The sequence below is a fragment of the Elephas maximus genome, chromosome 7 (assembly GCF_024166365.1).
Source record: "Elephas maximus indicus isolate mEleMax1 chromosome 7, mEleMax1 primary haplotype, whole genome shotgun sequence".
Classification (NCBI taxonomy): domain Eukaryota; kingdom Metazoa; phylum Chordata; class Mammalia; order Proboscidea; family Elephantidae; genus Elephas; species Elephas maximus.
The window spans coordinates 113866932-113884280 of record NC_064825.1 but is presented as its reverse complement, the minus strand read 5'-3'; the positions used below and the strand labels follow the sequence as shown (position 1 = coordinate 113884280).

Genomic DNA, 17349 nt, shown 5'->3' with positions numbered 1-17349 from the left:
TGGTTTTACAGTGCTTAAGCACCTGTCTGCTAACAGAAAGGTAAGCCACTCTGTGGGATAAATATGTGGCAACCTGCTTTCATAAAGATTACAGCCTTGGAAAGCCTATGAGAAAGTTCTATTCCATCCTATAGGGATGCTATGAGTCAGAAATGATTCAACGATGACACAAAACAACAACAATATGAAGAAAAAGATCACTGGTTACTCAGTGGTAGTCTTCTGTATGGGAAACCTAGGTTAGATTTCTGACCAGTACACCTCGTACAGGTACTGTCACTGTGTCTGTCAGTAGCGCATTCTGTATTGCTATGATGCCGGACAGGTTTCAGTAGAGATTCTAGATTAAGACAATCTAGGAAAAAATGCGCAGTGATCAAATTCTGAAAATCAGCCAGTGAGAACCCTATGGATCACAAGGGTCCAATCCAAAACAGATCATGGGGATGGTGCAAGAACGGGCTGTGTTTTGTTCCATTGTGCTTGTGGTCACTGTGAGCCGAGCTTAACTCCATGACAGATAAAAACAACAAAAGGCATGGAAAAAATTTCCATTGCTCCTAAAATATTATAACTCGTTTAGACAATACTACATGAAAGCTAATACCAAACCCTCTGTTTCTTCCCAGAAAAGATAACTGGACCAAATGGGTCAACAGAATCTAACAGTGCTGACTGAATTCATTCTAACTGGAGTCACGAGGCACCCTGAGTTGCAGTACCCGCTTTTGAGGGTGTTTCTCCTCATCTACATGATCACAGTGGTGGGCAACCTGGGCATGATCATCTTGACCAAGATGGATTCCCGCCTACACACACCTATGTATTTTTTCATCAGACACCTGGCCGTCATTGATCTTGGTAATTCTACTGTCATTTGTCCCAAGATGTTAGTAAATTTTGTTGTGGATAAAAATACCATTTCCTATTATGCATGTGCCACACAGATGGCTTTCTTCATTTTGTTCACTATCAGTGAACTTTTTATCCTTTCAGCCATGGCCTATTACTGCTATGTGGCTGTCTGTAACCCTCTGCTCTACAATGTTATCATGTCCCAAAGACTTTGCCATGTGCTGGTGGGCATTCCATATCTCTACAGTACCCTTCAGTCTCTGATGTTCACCATTAAGACTCTTACATCCATGTTCTGTGGCTCTAATGTCATCAGTCATTTCTACTGTGATGATGTTCCCTTGTTATCTATGCTTTGCTCAAATTCACAAGAAATAGAATTGATGCTCATGATATTTTCAGCATTTAATTTGATATCCTCCCTCCTGGTTGTCCTGCTGTCCTACCTGCTGATTCTGAGAGCCATATTTTGAATGCATTCTGCCGAGAGCAGGAAAAAAGTTTTCTCCACATGTGGTTCTCATCTGACAGTGGTGGTTGTGTTTTACGGGACTCTATTATTTATGTATGTGCAGCTGAAATCTGCTCGCTCATATGATACTGACACAATGGTCTCTGTGTTTTGCACTTTAATCATCCCTGTGCTTAACCGTTTGATATACAGTATGAGGAACAAAGAGGTAAAAAGTGGCTTCCACAGGGTTTTTAATAATTGATGCCAACTTTACATATAATATTCAATATTCATCCTTGTTTTAGTAAAAAATGCCAAAGGCAATGTCACTTGATAATATTTTTAATAAATATACACGCATTCCTTTTGGTTCCAAGGCAGAGGCTAATTCTAAGTCAGATGCCATTACATTGTTTATGGTAAGACAAATTAACCCTTTTTTACATCTCAAATTAAGATCCATTCCTTCCCCAATGTTTCTTTACATCTCAAATTAAGAGTCATTCCTTCCCCAATGTTTCTTTCTTCCTATGCATTGCTTACTTATATGATTTGATAGACTCTCATACTTCCACAATGATAAATTTGAATACACGCTTGATCAATAAAACATGTGATTGTTTCTGTCAATTTTTTTAAGGACAAGCATCTTCTCAGTTGTTTTCCTATTACATTTTCTAAACCTGAAGCAGCAGCGTAAATAATGTTGCAGCCAAAGAGTTCTTTTGTCCTATGAACACGTGAATAATTTATGTGTCATTTTATTGTCAATCAATTCTACTGTGAAAATAAATTCTTAGCTATTATGTACTAAATCATGTGAAGTGGACTAGATAATTTTCATTTGTTAGCATTTAATTTGATTTCTTTCTTCTCTGCTTTGCTTTGGCATAGATAGTGCCCTAAGAAAATATTTTAAACTGGTAAATAAGAAGCTAGTAAACAAGCAGTTAAATAAATTTTAGCATAACTGATGGCTTTAACAAACAAAAATTTATTCTCTCATTGTCTAGTAGTTCAAAAGTCTGAATTCAGGGCATGAACTCCAGGGGAAGGCTTTCTCTGTCAGCTCTAGAGGAAGGTCCTTGTCATCAATCTTCCCCTTTGAGACACACAGAGTTAATTGTGCTTGTGGAACAAAAGAACTGTTAAAAAATTACCATCTAGAATTTGGATAAACAAGAATCATACCCTGTCAACATGAGATAAGGTTGAAATAACCCATGAATTACTATCTCCTTCTTAGAGTTTTTCTAGTTCCTTCCACCTTTACAGGCTCCGCATGAGCAGAAGAACAAAATGTGAATGCTGTTTAAACCTTCCTTAGCCTACCAAAGATGGCCATGTAGTGTCAAAGATCAGTGTGCTTGTACTATATAACATAATAAGTGATGCCAAGGGCTGCCAAGAGGGCTCCATCTTGAATATCAGTGGTTTCCATCTTGGATTCCAGATGCACAGGCTACCTAATTAGTATGCACCACAGTTCTGAGAAGTACCCACCCCTTGAAAGAGATCCAGTAAATATTCATTACTCTTTTGTCTCCACCGAACTCATATAAGCCCTACCTTTGCTTGCCTTTTCAAATCAGTCTTTTGGGGAGGCATAAGCCCCCACTGACTCCTTTTACTTTTCACAAGTAAAATAAACCTGTTAGAGCTGAACCCAAAATTCTCCGCTGTGTATTCTTACAAGAGGAAAACAAGGACCCATTGAGTCTGGAGGGCCTACCATTCCCTTGGTGGTAACACGTGCTCTAGAAAGTTCTCAGTGCAGGGGGTGTGAGTCCAAAGGACACAAACTGCTCCTGTCACTAGATTCTTGGTGGTATGAGGTCTCCCATCTCTCTGTTCACTTCTCTCTGTTATATCTCAAAAGAGATTGACTCAAGACACAACTTCATCTTGTAGATTGAGCCCTGCCTCATTAATGTAACTGCCTCTAATCCTGCCTCATTAACATCATAGAGGTAGGATTTACAACACACAGGAAAATCACATCAGATAACAAAATGGTGGACAATCACACAATACTGGGAATCATGACCTAGTCAAGCTGACAGACATTTTTTTGAGTGGAGCACAATTCAATAGATAACATTGAGTAATATCAACATATCTAATCCCACCTGTTAATTTTGGTTTAGCTTTCACAGACATTTGGACCAAAAAGAGGAATTAAGAAGCAAAATATAATGATGTTGGTTTTTACATTTGTTTATACATTTATCTTTACCAATGTTATTTATTTTGTCTTACTATTTATTGTCCTTTCATTTCATCTTATAGACCTTCCTTCATTTTAGGGTAATTTTGTCAAGCATGTAATTCTATGTCGAAATATTTACGCTAGCACTTTAAACATGTAATCTCAATGCCTTTAAACCTCCATGCTTTCTGCTGAGAAATAAAATGTTAATCTTACTGAAATTCCATGTGTGCGATCAGTTGCAGATCACTTGCAGTTTTCAAAATTCTTCATCTTTGACAGTTTGATTATAATTTGTCTAAACATGTATTTATCCTACTTGAGATGAATTTAACTTTGGGGTAATCAAAATAATGTATTTTACCCAACTTCAAAATATTTAAACCATTATTTGACAGATAAGTGGTGATCACAGCAACACGCAAGCAGCCACAGTAAGACAAACTGACAGATGAGTCGTGGTGTACTAGCTAGTCATACTGTGGTGGCTTGTGAGTTGCTATGATGCTAGAAGTTATGCCACTGGTATTTCAAACACTATCAGGGTCACCGATGGTGGACAAGTTTCAACAGAGCTTCCAGTCTAAAACAGAATAGCAAGAAGGACCTCATGATCTACTTCTGAAAAAATTGGCAGGTGAAAACCTTATGAATAGTAGTGGGACATTGTCTGATGTAGTGCCAGATGATGAGCTCCTCAGGTTTGAAATCACTCAAAATATGACTAAGGAAGAGCTGTTACCTTAAATAGAGTTGACCTAAATAATGTGGGTGGAATATAGCTTTCAGGAGCTTCATTTGCTCATGTGGCAAGATCCAAAATGAGAAGAAATAGCTGCAAATATCCATTAATAAATTACAATGTGGAGTGTACGATGTGTGAATCTAGGAAAATTGGAAGTCACCTAAAATGAAATGGAACACATAAAGATTAATATCCTAGGCATTAATGAGCTGAAATGGACTGGTATCAGCCATTTTAAATTGTACAATTGTATGGTCTACTATGCCAGGAATGACAAACTGAAGCAAAATGGCATCACATCCATTTTCAAAAAGAACATTTCAAGAGCTATCCTGAAGTTTAACACTGTCTGTGTTAGGATAATATCTATATACCTACAATGAAGACCAGTTAATATAAATATTATTCAAATTTATGCACCAACCACTAATGGAAAGATGAAGAAATTGAAGATTTTTATCAATTTCTCCATCTGAAATTGATCAAATATGCAATCAAGATGTATTGATCATTATTAATGATTGGAATGCAAAAGTTGGAAACCAAGAAGGATAGGCAATTGGAAAATAGGGTCTTGGTGACAGAAACAACACTAGAGATCTCATGATAAAATTTTAAGAGGTCAATGACTTATTCATTGCGAATACCTTTTTTCAGCAATATAAACAGTGACCATACACATGGACTTCACTGGATGGAATATATAGAAATCAAATAGAACACATCTGTGAGAAGAGACGATGGAGAAGCTGAATTTCGTCAGTCAGAACATGGCCACTGGCCATCTGTGGAAAATATTACCAGTTGCTCATTTACAAGTTCAAGTTGAAGCTGAAGAAAATTAAAACAAGTCTACAAGAGCCAAAATATGACCTTGAATATATCCCACCTGAATTTAGAGACCATCTCAAGAATACATTTGACCCTCTAAGAATTAATGATGAAAGACCAGAAGAGTTGTGGGATGACATCAAGGACATAACGCTCAAAGAAAGAAAAGGTCATTAAAAAGACAGGAAAGACAGGGAAAAAAAAAAAAAAGGATGTCAGAAGAGACACTGAAACTTGCCCTTGAATGCAGAACAGCTAAAGCTAATGGAAGAAATAATGACGGAAAAGAGGGGAACAGAAGATTTCAAAGAGCAGCTTGAGAAGACATAAAGTATTATAAACAAATGTTTAAAGAAAGAGATAGACTTAAAAAGGAACTTTTCAAATGAAACTAGAACTTAAAGATTTGGAAAATTCTGTTGTACAAACTAAGGAAATGTGTCCTGGAATTCTTTCATCGAGAAAGTGTCTACACAATGTTTTGCTAAAGACACTATATCTGTGACAAATGGATCTAATCAACCACCCTAGCAGAAATTCCTTCAGCTTAGATTGAAAGGGACGGAGACAGGACAAAAGGAAGGAAAGTTGCGTACCTCCTGGAATTCTACAGAAAGGAAGCAGGCCAATGGATCAGCTTGGTTTCAAATATCTGTTGTCCTTCAAGAAAAAGAAGGAACATTTCTTCTAAGTTCAAAGATCAGCAGAACTGTTGGAGGTGGCTACATCTATTTCCAAGGATAGAGCTACTCCCTCCCAGGTTTCAAAAGAGGGAAAAAATTGCCTCCTAAGTTACAAAGAGTCAGGTCTCAACTACCTCCTTTCTTAAGTGTAAGGTTAACGTTCTGGTAGGCCAAGAGGATGGGGTTGCCTCTCAAAGCTGACGGCTCTGGGCTACCATGTCGAAGAACAGGAGATTGGGGCTAATAAAACATTATTTATCACTCACTTAGTGATGTGGATCTGAAGAAATCTGACATTAAGTTCAAATGCTGTAGTAGTGATTCTTTGACTTTAGGCAAATTATGTAGTTTAACTAGGATCAGTGTGCTCTGCAAATGGGAATAGTAATATTTATCTCATAGTCCCTGGGTTGTGCTCTTTGTTTGCAATTGACTACTAACCTAAGGTTTGTGGTTTGTACCTAACAAGCTACACCAAGAAGAAAGGACTCACAATTTGCTCCTATAAAGAATACAGTCAAGAAAACCTTGTGGAGCAATCCTACTGTGAGACACGTGGGGTCACCATGAGTCAGAATCCTCTCCAGGGGCTTGGTTTTGTTTAATATCTGCTTTATGTGAATGGGTTAAACGATATAATGATAACGCAGTGTCTTTTAGACATTTTCTTTGAGTAATGAAGTTAAAATAAACCCTATGTTATAACAATAATGTCATTACATCCATAACGACTTTGCAAATGTTCCAGATTTATCAAGATTGAACTTACATCTGATTTTTTTTCCATTGTACCTTTAATCACTGAGTATATTCATGAGCATCTTTACATCATGAAGGTCTCTAGAGCACTATACAGATACCTTAAGTTGTTTTGCTACTTTCCTTAAATTGCACCTTAACTTTTCCCACTGGGGAATATGTAAATTGTCCTAGATAATTAACAGGCATGTCAAGGTTTTTTTTTGTTTTGTTTGTTTGTTTGTTTGTTTGTTTTTTAAGTCTCTCAGATGATTTGGATGCAATTCATGAATTACTTACTTCTTCCACAGATAATATCACAAAGAGGGAAAACAAACATAAATTCTTTCTTCTCAAGACAGAGAAGGATCAAGTTGGAAGATTTTTGCTTGTTCAATAAAGGTGAGCATGTAACAACTGTCTTTCATTTTAATTATCACCTGGATCTTGATAATTTCCCATGAGTCTTGCATCCTGACTGTAGATGCTCTTATGGTCACTCACAGCTAAGCCCTTTCAAGTTAACCACAACAATTTGTTATTTCCTTTGTTATCTAGAGTTCCCTGGGTCCTTATGCTGTTTTCAGTGTATAAATCCTATTAATCAGATATGTATCCCAATTCTATCTTATTTGTATGAGCTGCTATTGCCATTGGGATACTGCAAGGGAAGAGGGGTTTTTTATATCTGAAAACTTCATTTCTCATCTCCCACAATCTATTAGAATTATGACTGTCAGAAGAAATACAGGATACAAAATTATGTTTAAATTTCAGATTTAGAAAATGATTAATTTTTTAGTATAAATATGTTCTATGCAATATTTGATTAATTGCAAAGGTTTTTTTCATAGAAATGTTTGCTTAAATTTGAACATAAGTAGGAAAAACCCAATATTTGATAAACTGGGAACATTTTAAGAATAGCATTCCCATTCAAATACATGGTGTTTCATTGTTGTGGTGCTGGTTGAAGCTTTTTGGTTATTTGTTCTCCTTAGTAGGTTCCTTAAAAATGGATCTGATTGTTTAAAAAGGACATTGCAAACTGATTGAGTGGACAGACAAGTACATTGTGTGCTTTGTTTAAAGTTACAGAATAATGGAGAACTCGCTGAACCCAAATAAATCTTGCCTGATATCACTGGATCTGCATATTTTTGTGTCCTGCCTGCTCAAATGCTTATCAGCAAATGAGGGTATTTTAAATATAGAGATGTTAAAAACAAATCATAGATATTCTCTTCCACAAAAAGAGAATGGGAGGAGAGAAACAATCCAGTCATCTGCAGAAAGAGTGGTAACTGACAGTAAATGGGACATAGACTCAATAAAACTAGAATATATTTTAATATTGAAGACTTCAAAGCAGTTGGAATGGCACTCAGTCCCAAGTTCCTTTGCACAATTCAGTGCAGCTCATACCACAATAAAATCTTACGTTACAGGTCCTGTTATAAGCAAATCTCAGATAAAATTTTCAAAAGAGCATAGGCTTATTACTATTATACAATGTTTGCTTCAGGACATGGAAGGGAGATTTGAACTCAGTTGAGAAACAGCAGACAATTTATTTTAGGAAGAAGGGGATGGAAGTGACCCCCCAATCTTTAGTATTGCCCTCCACTTTATGTCCTGCACAAGGTGTGTGAAATCGACACCAATAGTGAGCAATCCCTAGACCGATGTCATCCTCCTGACCATTTTAGCCAGCCACAGGACCAAAAGTCATCCTTAATAGACACCTGCTGCAAAGTGCGTTCGGACTGCTGCTGATCCAAACAGTAAGTATGAACCTTCTGGGTGACCTTAAAAAGTTCTACCTGATAGTTGTGCAGGTTAACCTGTTTATTACATTAATTCTAATATTTTAATTCTGTGTTTATGTCACTGAATGTTTTGAACTGCAACTTCTATTGCAATTTAAATATTTATCCTTTCAGAATGGTTTCATATTTTTTTCACAAATAATGTGTCCACATATATAACTTGCAGAAATAAGTAAACTTTCTGGCTTTGCATGCTTGGGCATATGTTGTAAATGTCTCATGACATTTCCAGAAGTGACTTTTGGCCTTATTCACCCATCCTCCCATATTACAGGCAAATCATATTGATCTGCCCATTTTCTTTCATTTTGTTCATTTTCTGTAATCTCCTCCTTATGTGTATAAAAATATTCCAAAAATGTTATTTTTTATCATAATCACATAATAAAGTTGTAAGCCACAGACAAGAAGCCTTGGATCAAGTGGTAGTCCCACAGTAATCAGAAAATAAACAATCAAAAATGTGCATTTGCTTCTATTAATTTGATAATTATAGTCCATTAGCACAATATAAGTCTCAAGTTGCAATATTGAAGGATTCTATGTGCAAAATATTGATCAACGAAGGAAGCATCAAAAGAAAATGGGAGGAATACACGGAGTTATTACACCAAAAAGAATTGGTCAGCATTCAACCATTTCGCTAGGTAGCATATTATCAAGAACTGATGGTATTGGAAGAAAACATTTTAGCTGCACTGAAGGCAATGGCAAAAAAACAAGGCTCCAGGAATTAACCAAATACCAACTGAAATGTTTCAATAGAGCAGTGCTAGAAGTGCTCACTCATTTATGTCAAAAAATTTGAAAGAGAGCTACCTGGCAAGCCAACTAGAAGAGATCCATATTTGTGCCCATTCTGAAGAAAGGTGATCCAAAAGAATGCAGAAATCATCAAACAATATTATACTATCACAACAAGTAAAATGTTGCTGAAGATAATTCAAAAGGAATTACAGCAGTACATCCATGGGGAACTGCCACAAATTCAAGCTGGACTCAGAAGAGTATGTGGACGAGGTATATCGTTGCTGATTTTAAATGGACCTTGGCTGAAAGCAGGGAATAATAGGAAGATATTTACTTGTGTTTTGTTGACTATGCAAAGGCATTGGACTGTGTGGATCATAACAAATTATGGAAAACATTGCAAAAATTAGGAATTCCAGAACACTTAATTTTGCTCATGAGAAACCTGCACAGAGGTCAAGAGGCAATCTTTGGAAGAGAACAAGTGGATACTTCCCAGTTTAAAATCATGGAAGGTACACATCAGGGTTGTATCCTTTGACCATACTTATTCAGTCTGTATGCTAAGCAAATAACCGGAGAAGCTGAACTATATGAAGAAGAATGTGGCAACATATTGGAGGAAGACTCATTAACAGTTTGCGATCTGCAGATGAAACAACCTTGCTTGTTGAAAGTGAAGAGGACTTAAAGTACTTATTGACGAAGATCAAAGACTACAGCCTTGAGTAGGGATGACATTTCAACATAAATAAAACAAAAATACTCACAACTGGACCAATAAGCAACATTATGATAAATGGAGAAAAGGCTGAAGTTGTCAAGGCTTTCATTTTACTTGGATCCACCATTAATGCCTATGGAAGCAGCAATCAAGAAATTAAATGATGTATTGTACTGGGCAAATATTCAGCAATAGACCTCTTTAAAGTGTTAAAACACAAAGATGACACTTTGAGGATTAAGGTGTGCCTGACCCAAGCCACGGCATTTTCAATCACCTTATATGTATGCAAAAGTTTGACAATGAATAAGACAGATTGAAGAAGAGTTCATGCCTTTGAATTATGGTGTTGGTGAAGAATATTTAATGTACCATGGGCTGTCAGAAGAATGAACAAGTCTGTCTTGAAAGAAGTACAGCCAGAGTTCTCCTTAGAAGCAAGGATGGCAAGACTGTCTCACATACTTCGGATGTATTATCAGGACAAATCAGTCCCTGGAGAAGGACATTATGTTTGGTAAGGTAGAAGGTCAGGATAAAAGAGCAAGTGCCTGGATGAGATGGACCGACACAGTGGCTGCAACAATGGGCTCAAACGTGATAATGATTATGAGGATGGCACTGGACCTGGCAGTGTTTTGTTCTATTGCACACTGGGACGCTACGAGTTGAAGTTGACTCCAGGATGCCTAAGAACAGCAAACATCTTTGTAGTATTCTCTGCTTTCAGCCACGACACATCTGACATAAGCAGTGATAGCCCTCATCCCACATCTTCCTCTGAATCTGGCTTGTATTTCTGTCAATGTACTGCAGCAATCACTTTTAAATTATCTTACTAAAATCTTACTTTTGTGTGATATTATCATTACAATCCAGACTGCAAGCTTCATAAAGGAATGGGCAAGGCTGATTTTTGTTGACTGCTCTACCCAGCTTTTAGGAGTGTCTGCCCCATGGAACGAATTCAATAAATATTTCTTAAATGAAAGAATAGATAAATGAATGAATGGAGAGCCATCTTCCTGTAGAAATAAGTAGGGATCCCATTTTTTAAAATGGAATTCTGAAGTTTGAAGGTGGGAGTTGGACAACCCTGTAGCATTTATTTTCATGCTGTGATTAATAGAGGGAAACCCTGGTGGCATAGTGGTTAACCCAAAGGTTGGCAGTTCAACTTCACCAGGCGCTCCTTGGAAACTCTATGGGGCAGCTCTACTCTGTCCTATTGGGTCGCTATGAGTCGGAATCGACTTGATGGCAATGGGTTTGTTTGTTTGGGTTTGATCAACAGTCTCAGGAACATAACATATTTGTTGTACTTTCCTAAATGTCTATGTTACTTGCCAGGGTATACATTGCTCACTGAGGAGAATGCAGTTCAATTATCTTAGAAGAAAATAGACGTGCTGTATTTGTGGATTCTCAGCATATTTCAGACCTTAGACATTTTCGTGTATTACAGAGACTAAGCCCCAAAGAAGGATCACAACCTTAATAACACCGACCCTATGACTTGGATTCAGAAGCAGCGCTTTCTGTTCTTTGTTGGATTAAATTAGCTGCGTGCTCATTCTGCCATAACTGATTCCTTTAAGCCACTTCCATGATCATCAAAGCTGTAAATCCCATTGGTGAAAAACAGAAAAATTGTACTCATCCAAAAGCCAGTAAATAAAACTAAGATGATAAATACCACTACCTCTAATGAATAGCTAATGACAAAGAGTAAGAAGATTTATTTATCTCAAAGTGTTTAGATGTATAAAATTTTCAAGGAGACTCAAAAAATATACAATAGTGATGCTAAACATCTCAACCTGAATGTGTCTGAAACAGTGACATAAATATAACCAACTGATATGGATTCGACTGTGTCTTCTCAAAATATGTGTTGAAACCTCAACACCCGTGCTTATAAAGATGACCCTGTTTGGAAATAGGAATTTTCTTCTGTTATGTTAATGTGGCCATGCCAGAGTATGATGGGTCCTAAACCTAATCACTTCTGCATTATAACAAGAGAAGAATAGACACAGCCAAACAGAGAGAAGAGGAGGAGAGACAACAGAGACAGATGCACTTACAAGCCCAGGAATGCCTGGGATTTCTGGCAGCTACTAGAAGCTGAGAAGCCTCTCCCTCTACAACCACACTCAGAATTTGAACTTCCTGCTCCTTGCACTGTGGGAAAATAAATTCCTCTTTTTAAAACACTCACTCGTGGTATATTTTGTTATGGCAGCACTAGGTAACTAAGGTAATAATTGAACTATGAACATGGATTTTTTATTCTTTTTTTAGAGGAGAGGACTATGGAATCACTAATAACAGATGAATAGAATATTGAACATCTGCATACATATACATACATGAATGTTTTTATGTATTTATATATACAAAAATGTATGTGTTCATGTGAAACAGGGAAATTTAATTAATTTTTTTGTAGTAAGAGTCCCCAGAATATCTGGAAAATTTAAGGCCTCATAAAGGGTGTTGAACAAGCTAACTAAATGTTATTTTATGCATAAATGAAGAGACTGACCATTTGCAGCCTTCATCTTGTAGTTAGATGTGCTACATTTGTGACATTAGACTAGTTATTTAATAGCTGCAAGATCAAATTTTCATTTCTACAACAAGGAGAATCCTATTTCCATTCAGTTCTGCCTTGAATTGCCCCCGAGGGATGATGAATACAATGCTCTTTTGCAATGCCTGACATGTGGTGTACTCCATATAATTTTCTCTGAAGTTTTGTACACATGGTGGAGAGCAGAGTTAGAAAAGCCAAACAAGCTGCCCCCTTCTTAAACACACATGCACATACACACACATATATAATGACATATATCATAGAGAATATTTTTTCCAAAAATTGTATGCTTATAACAGATTTTTTTTTAAAGATTATCCTACAGAGAATATAAAATCAGCTAAAATCTCACTCTGTAATAATCTAGGTGAAAGATGATGTTGGCTTGGGCCTCAGTTTTATGAGTAGATAAGTTAGTTGGCCTTTATGGATAGTGATAGTTTGAAGGTAGATCATACAGAATTTTCCGATGTATTGGATATGGAGTGTATGAGAAAGAGAAGAGAGAACAGTTTCTCCAATATCTGTTTCTTTGCTTAAGTAATTCCATCTGAGCAAATGGAAGTATAGCGTTATCATTGACTTGAGATGGAGGATGCTATGAGTGTAGCAGATTTGGGGGATGGGTGCATGATAAGTTCAGTTTTGATCATGTTGTGTTGCTATATAATATTCACATGGATATATAATAAGTAGATAGTTGAATTATAAAGTTTGGGAAAGAGTTTAGTAATGGAGATATAAATTCAGGAGTTATAAGTATATAGATCATATTTAAAACCATGAGACTGAATAAGATCACTTGGGAAAACAGTGTAAATGGAAAAGACAAGAAGGTCAAGGACTAAGATCTGAGTTGCTCCAACATTAAGAAACAGAGAGAAAGGAACAAAAGCAAAGAAAGATGAGCAGGTCCAACTCATGTGGTAGGACGAAAACTCAGAGTCCAGTGTCCTGAAAGCTAAAAGAAGAAAGCCTTTCCATGAGGAGTAAGCAATCAACTCTGTCAAATGTTACCGGTAGGTCAAGAAAGATGAGGACTGAGAATTGACCACAGGGTTTAGCAAGATAAAAATCAGTGAGACTTTGACAAGAGCACTGTCTTTGTTATCTAGTGCTGCTATAACAGAAACACCAAAAACGAATGGCTTTAGCAAAGATAAATTTATTCTCTCACAGTCTAGGAAGCTAAAAGTCCAAATTCAGGGTGCCAACTCCAGGGGAAGCCTTTCTCTCTAGATAGGCTCAATCTTCTCATTGATCTTCCCCTGGTCTAGAAGCTTCTCAGTGCAGGAACCCTGGGTCCAAATGATGTGCTTCCCTCCTGGTTCTTCATTATTGGTGACATGAGGTCAACCTGTCTCTCTGCTTGCTTCTCTCTTTTATATCTCACAAGAGATTGACTCAATATACAATCTAATCTTGTACATTAAGTCCTCCCTCATTAACATCATAGCGGTAGGATTTACAACACATAGGAAAATCACATCAGATGATGTGGTTGGTGGATAATCATACAATACTGGGAATCATGGACTGACCAAGTTGACACACATTTTTGGGGGACATAATTCAATCCACAACAGGCAGTTTCTCCCTGGAGTGATAGTAAAAGAAGAAGCAAAAAAAAAGTTATCAAGTGAATTCCGATCCTGGTGACCCTATAGGACAGAGTAGAACTGCCCTTAGAGTTTCCAAGGAGCAGCTGGTGGATTTGAACTGTCAACCTTAAGTTAGCAGCTGAGTTCTTAACCACTATACTACCTGGGTTCCGGAGTGATTGTTGTTACCTGTAGTTAGGTGCTCTCGAGTCCATTATGACTCAGCTACCCAAATTTTTTTTTACCCTATGCACAACAGAATGAAACACTGCCTGGTCCTAAGCCATCCTCACAATTGTTATGCTTGAAGCCATTGTTGCAGCCACTGTGTCAATTCATCTCATTGAGGGTCTTCCTCTTTACCCTGACCCTCTACTTTACCAAGCATGATGTCCTTCTCCAGGGACTAATTCTTCCTGATAACAAGTCCAAAGTATGTGAGATGAAGTCTCACAATACTGACTTCTAAGGATCATTCTGGCTATACTTCTTCCAGGACAGATTTGTTTCTTTCTTTTGGCAGCCCATGGTATATTCAAGGAAACCTGGTGGTGTAGTGGTTAGCTATGGCTTCTAACCAAAAGGTTGGCAGTTTGAATCCACCAGATGCACCTTGGAAACTCTATGGGGCAGTTCTACTCTGCCCTATAGGGTCGCTATGAGTCAGAATCCACTCGACGGCAACGGACTTGGTGTTTTTGATTTGGTATATTCAATGTTCTTCTCCAACACCACAATTCAAAGGTCTCAATTCTCCTTTGGTTTTCTTTGTTCATCATCCAGCTTTCACATGCATATGAGGTGACTGAAAACACCCTGGCTTGTGTCAAGTGCACCTTAGTCGTCAAGGTATCATCTTTGCTTTTCAACACTTTAAAGAGGTCTTTTGAAGCCTATTTGTCCAATGCAATACATTTTTTGATTTCTTGACATCAGGTTGCTTGGGTGTTGATTTTGGATCTAAGTAAAATGACATCCTTGACAACCTCAATCTTTTCTCTGTCACACAATTATATGAAGGTGATATGATTTTAGATGACTAGATTATATGATCTAGTCACTCAATTATAACATGGTTCAGAATAGTTGGATTGTTGGGGATTAGAGACAGAGAGAATAAGAAGGAGAAAATGAAGAAGGAGGAGGAAAGAAGAGAGACAAAGAAGCAGGGAGGTGAGGAGTTTTAGGAGGAGGAGAGAAGAGATAGTAAAGAAAGGAAAGGAAAGGAAATGAAAGTGAGAAGAAAGGAGGGACTGGGAAAGGGAAGGGAAGGAAAGGAAAAGAGGGAAGGGAAGAAAGAAAGGAAAAGAGGGAAGGAAAGAAAGAAGAGAAAACAGTAAAGAAAAGAGGATGCGAAGAGTGTGGAGGTGAAGGTAGAGTAGGGGAGGGGAGGAGAAGAGGAGAGGAAAATTGAGAGGAAGGGTGGAATGTGAACAAATAAGGGCCAGATTATCAAAGTCCTTTTTAAAGGGGGTGGCTTAAAAAAAATAAATAAAAATTGACAATGAGAAATTTTAAACAGTAGAGTGGAAGGGCTATTTTTGAAGTGTTATTATATCATTCAGGCTAAGGTGAGGAGTGACAGGCAGCAGCATCACAGGTGTGGAAACCCCCACCCCCACACACAGGAGTATGCACATAATCCTATTTAAACGCCAGAGTTTACTGAGTGTACTTAAGGGCTCTTCCTCTTTAGTAAGAAAACAAATAGGTTTAATTCTCGTGTCCTCAGAACATCATAGACAGGACTTTAAAAGTATTCTTGTTTAAGGCTGAGAATGAACTATTCGATTTTCCTTGTATTTTTGCACAATTTCTTTTCTTGGTTTTTTTTTTTTTTTCTTATCCCAGCAAAAGCACCCTCCAATCTGAGACAAAAGCATGACCAACCACACAACCGTGACTGAATTTGTTCTCCCGGGATTCAGGGATCGTCCGGAGCTACAGTGTTTTCTTTTTGTGCTGTTCCTACTTATCTATATGACCACTGTGATTGGAAATCTCGGCATGATCCTGTTAATCAAAATTGACTCCCGTTTCCACACTCCCATGTACTTCTTTCTCAGTAACTTGTCCCTTGTCGATTTCTGCTACTCTTCTGTCATTGCCCCCAATATGCTGGTGAACTTCTGGGTGAAGAACCCAGTCATTTCATTTAATGGATGTGCCGCCCAATTCTTCTTTTTTGGTTCCTTTGCTAGCATTGAGGGCTTCCTGTTGTCTGTGATGGCCTATGACCGTTATGTGGCCATCTGCAAGCCTCTCCTCTACACAGTCACCATGTCCCCCCATCTCAGCATCCTCTTGGTGTTATTTACATATCTTGCAGGCTTTGTAAATGCTGCCATTCACACTGGCTTCACCTTCCAGCTATCCTTCTGTTGCGCAAATGTCATCAACCACTTTTTCTGCGACACCCCACCGCTCCTTAAACTCTCTTGTTCTGACACACACATCAATGAGGTTGTCATTTTTGCTTTTGTGAGTTTTAATGAACTGAGCTGCCTCCTGACTATTCTCATTTCTTATCTTTACACCTTGGTGGCCATCTTGAGGATCCAGTCTGCTGAGGGAAGGTGCAAAGCCTTCTCCACTTGTGCTTCCCATTTGATGGCAGTCACCATCTTCTTTGGGACAATCCTCTTCATGTATCTGCGCCCCAGTCCCAGCTACTCAATGGACCAAGACAAAGTGGTATCTGTGTTTTATACACTTATCATCCCTGTGTTAAATCCTCTTATCTATAGTCTGAGAAACAAAGAGGTCAAATCTTCCTTAGGGAAAATTTTTAAAACAAATTATTTTTACTCATGTTGTTAGAATCATAGAAGGGTGGGATTTGAGGACTACAATGGAAATTAGCTCTAACCGAACTCAGCTTCATTCACCCTGGCTCCTACCTTTATCCTGTCATAAGCTTTCTTCTGATAACAGAGTTGGACTAAATGTCCCAGATATGTTAGGGAATGTGGTCACTCTGTATAAATACCACTCATTCCGCAGAACCTAAACTCCAGAAAATAACCAAATATCACATTTTAATACCATGTTCATAGGTGTAAATCCCAGTATAGAAATAGATGGGGGAGAGAGAGAGAGTGAGTGGCCAGGGGACTGATTCCAATCTTCTTCCCTGTCTAATGGCATCTTTATCAGGTGGTGGTGGACCTGTCAGAGGAGAGGTGATTAGGACCAAGCTGAGTCAGAATATCCCAAAGGACTCTGACAGGGTTTTGAGGCTGCCTTTTTCCCTAGTGAATCAGGGACAAATTTTAGAACTAAGTCTTGATAGGGGTGCTGAAGTCCAGTGTTTCTAACCTGGGCAAGTAAA

At 37.9% G+C, this 17349-nt stretch overlaps 2 protein-coding genes across 2 annotated transcripts; both read left to right on the top strand.

Annotated features, from left to right (window-relative positions):
• Positions 1 to 647: 647 nt before the first annotated feature.
• Positions 648 to 1328, top strand: LOC126080428 (olfactory receptor 8K5-like). The gene has a single exon (XM_049891645.1). The coding sequence runs from the start codon at positions 648 to 650 to the stop codon at positions 1326 to 1328; it is 681 nt and encodes a 226-aa protein (XP_049747602.1).
• Positions 1329 to 1463: 135 nt separating this feature from the next.
• LOC126080427 (olfactory receptor 1020-like) lies at positions 1464 to 16838 on the top strand. Its single transcript, XM_049891644.1, has 3 exons — positions 1464 to 1535; positions 13131 to 13157; positions 15909 to 16838. Exons 1-3 carry the CDS (start codon positions 1464 to 1466, stop codon positions 16836 to 16838), a joined length of 1029 nt encoding a protein of 342 aa, XP_049747601.1.
• Positions 16839 to 17349: the final 511 nt, after the last annotated feature.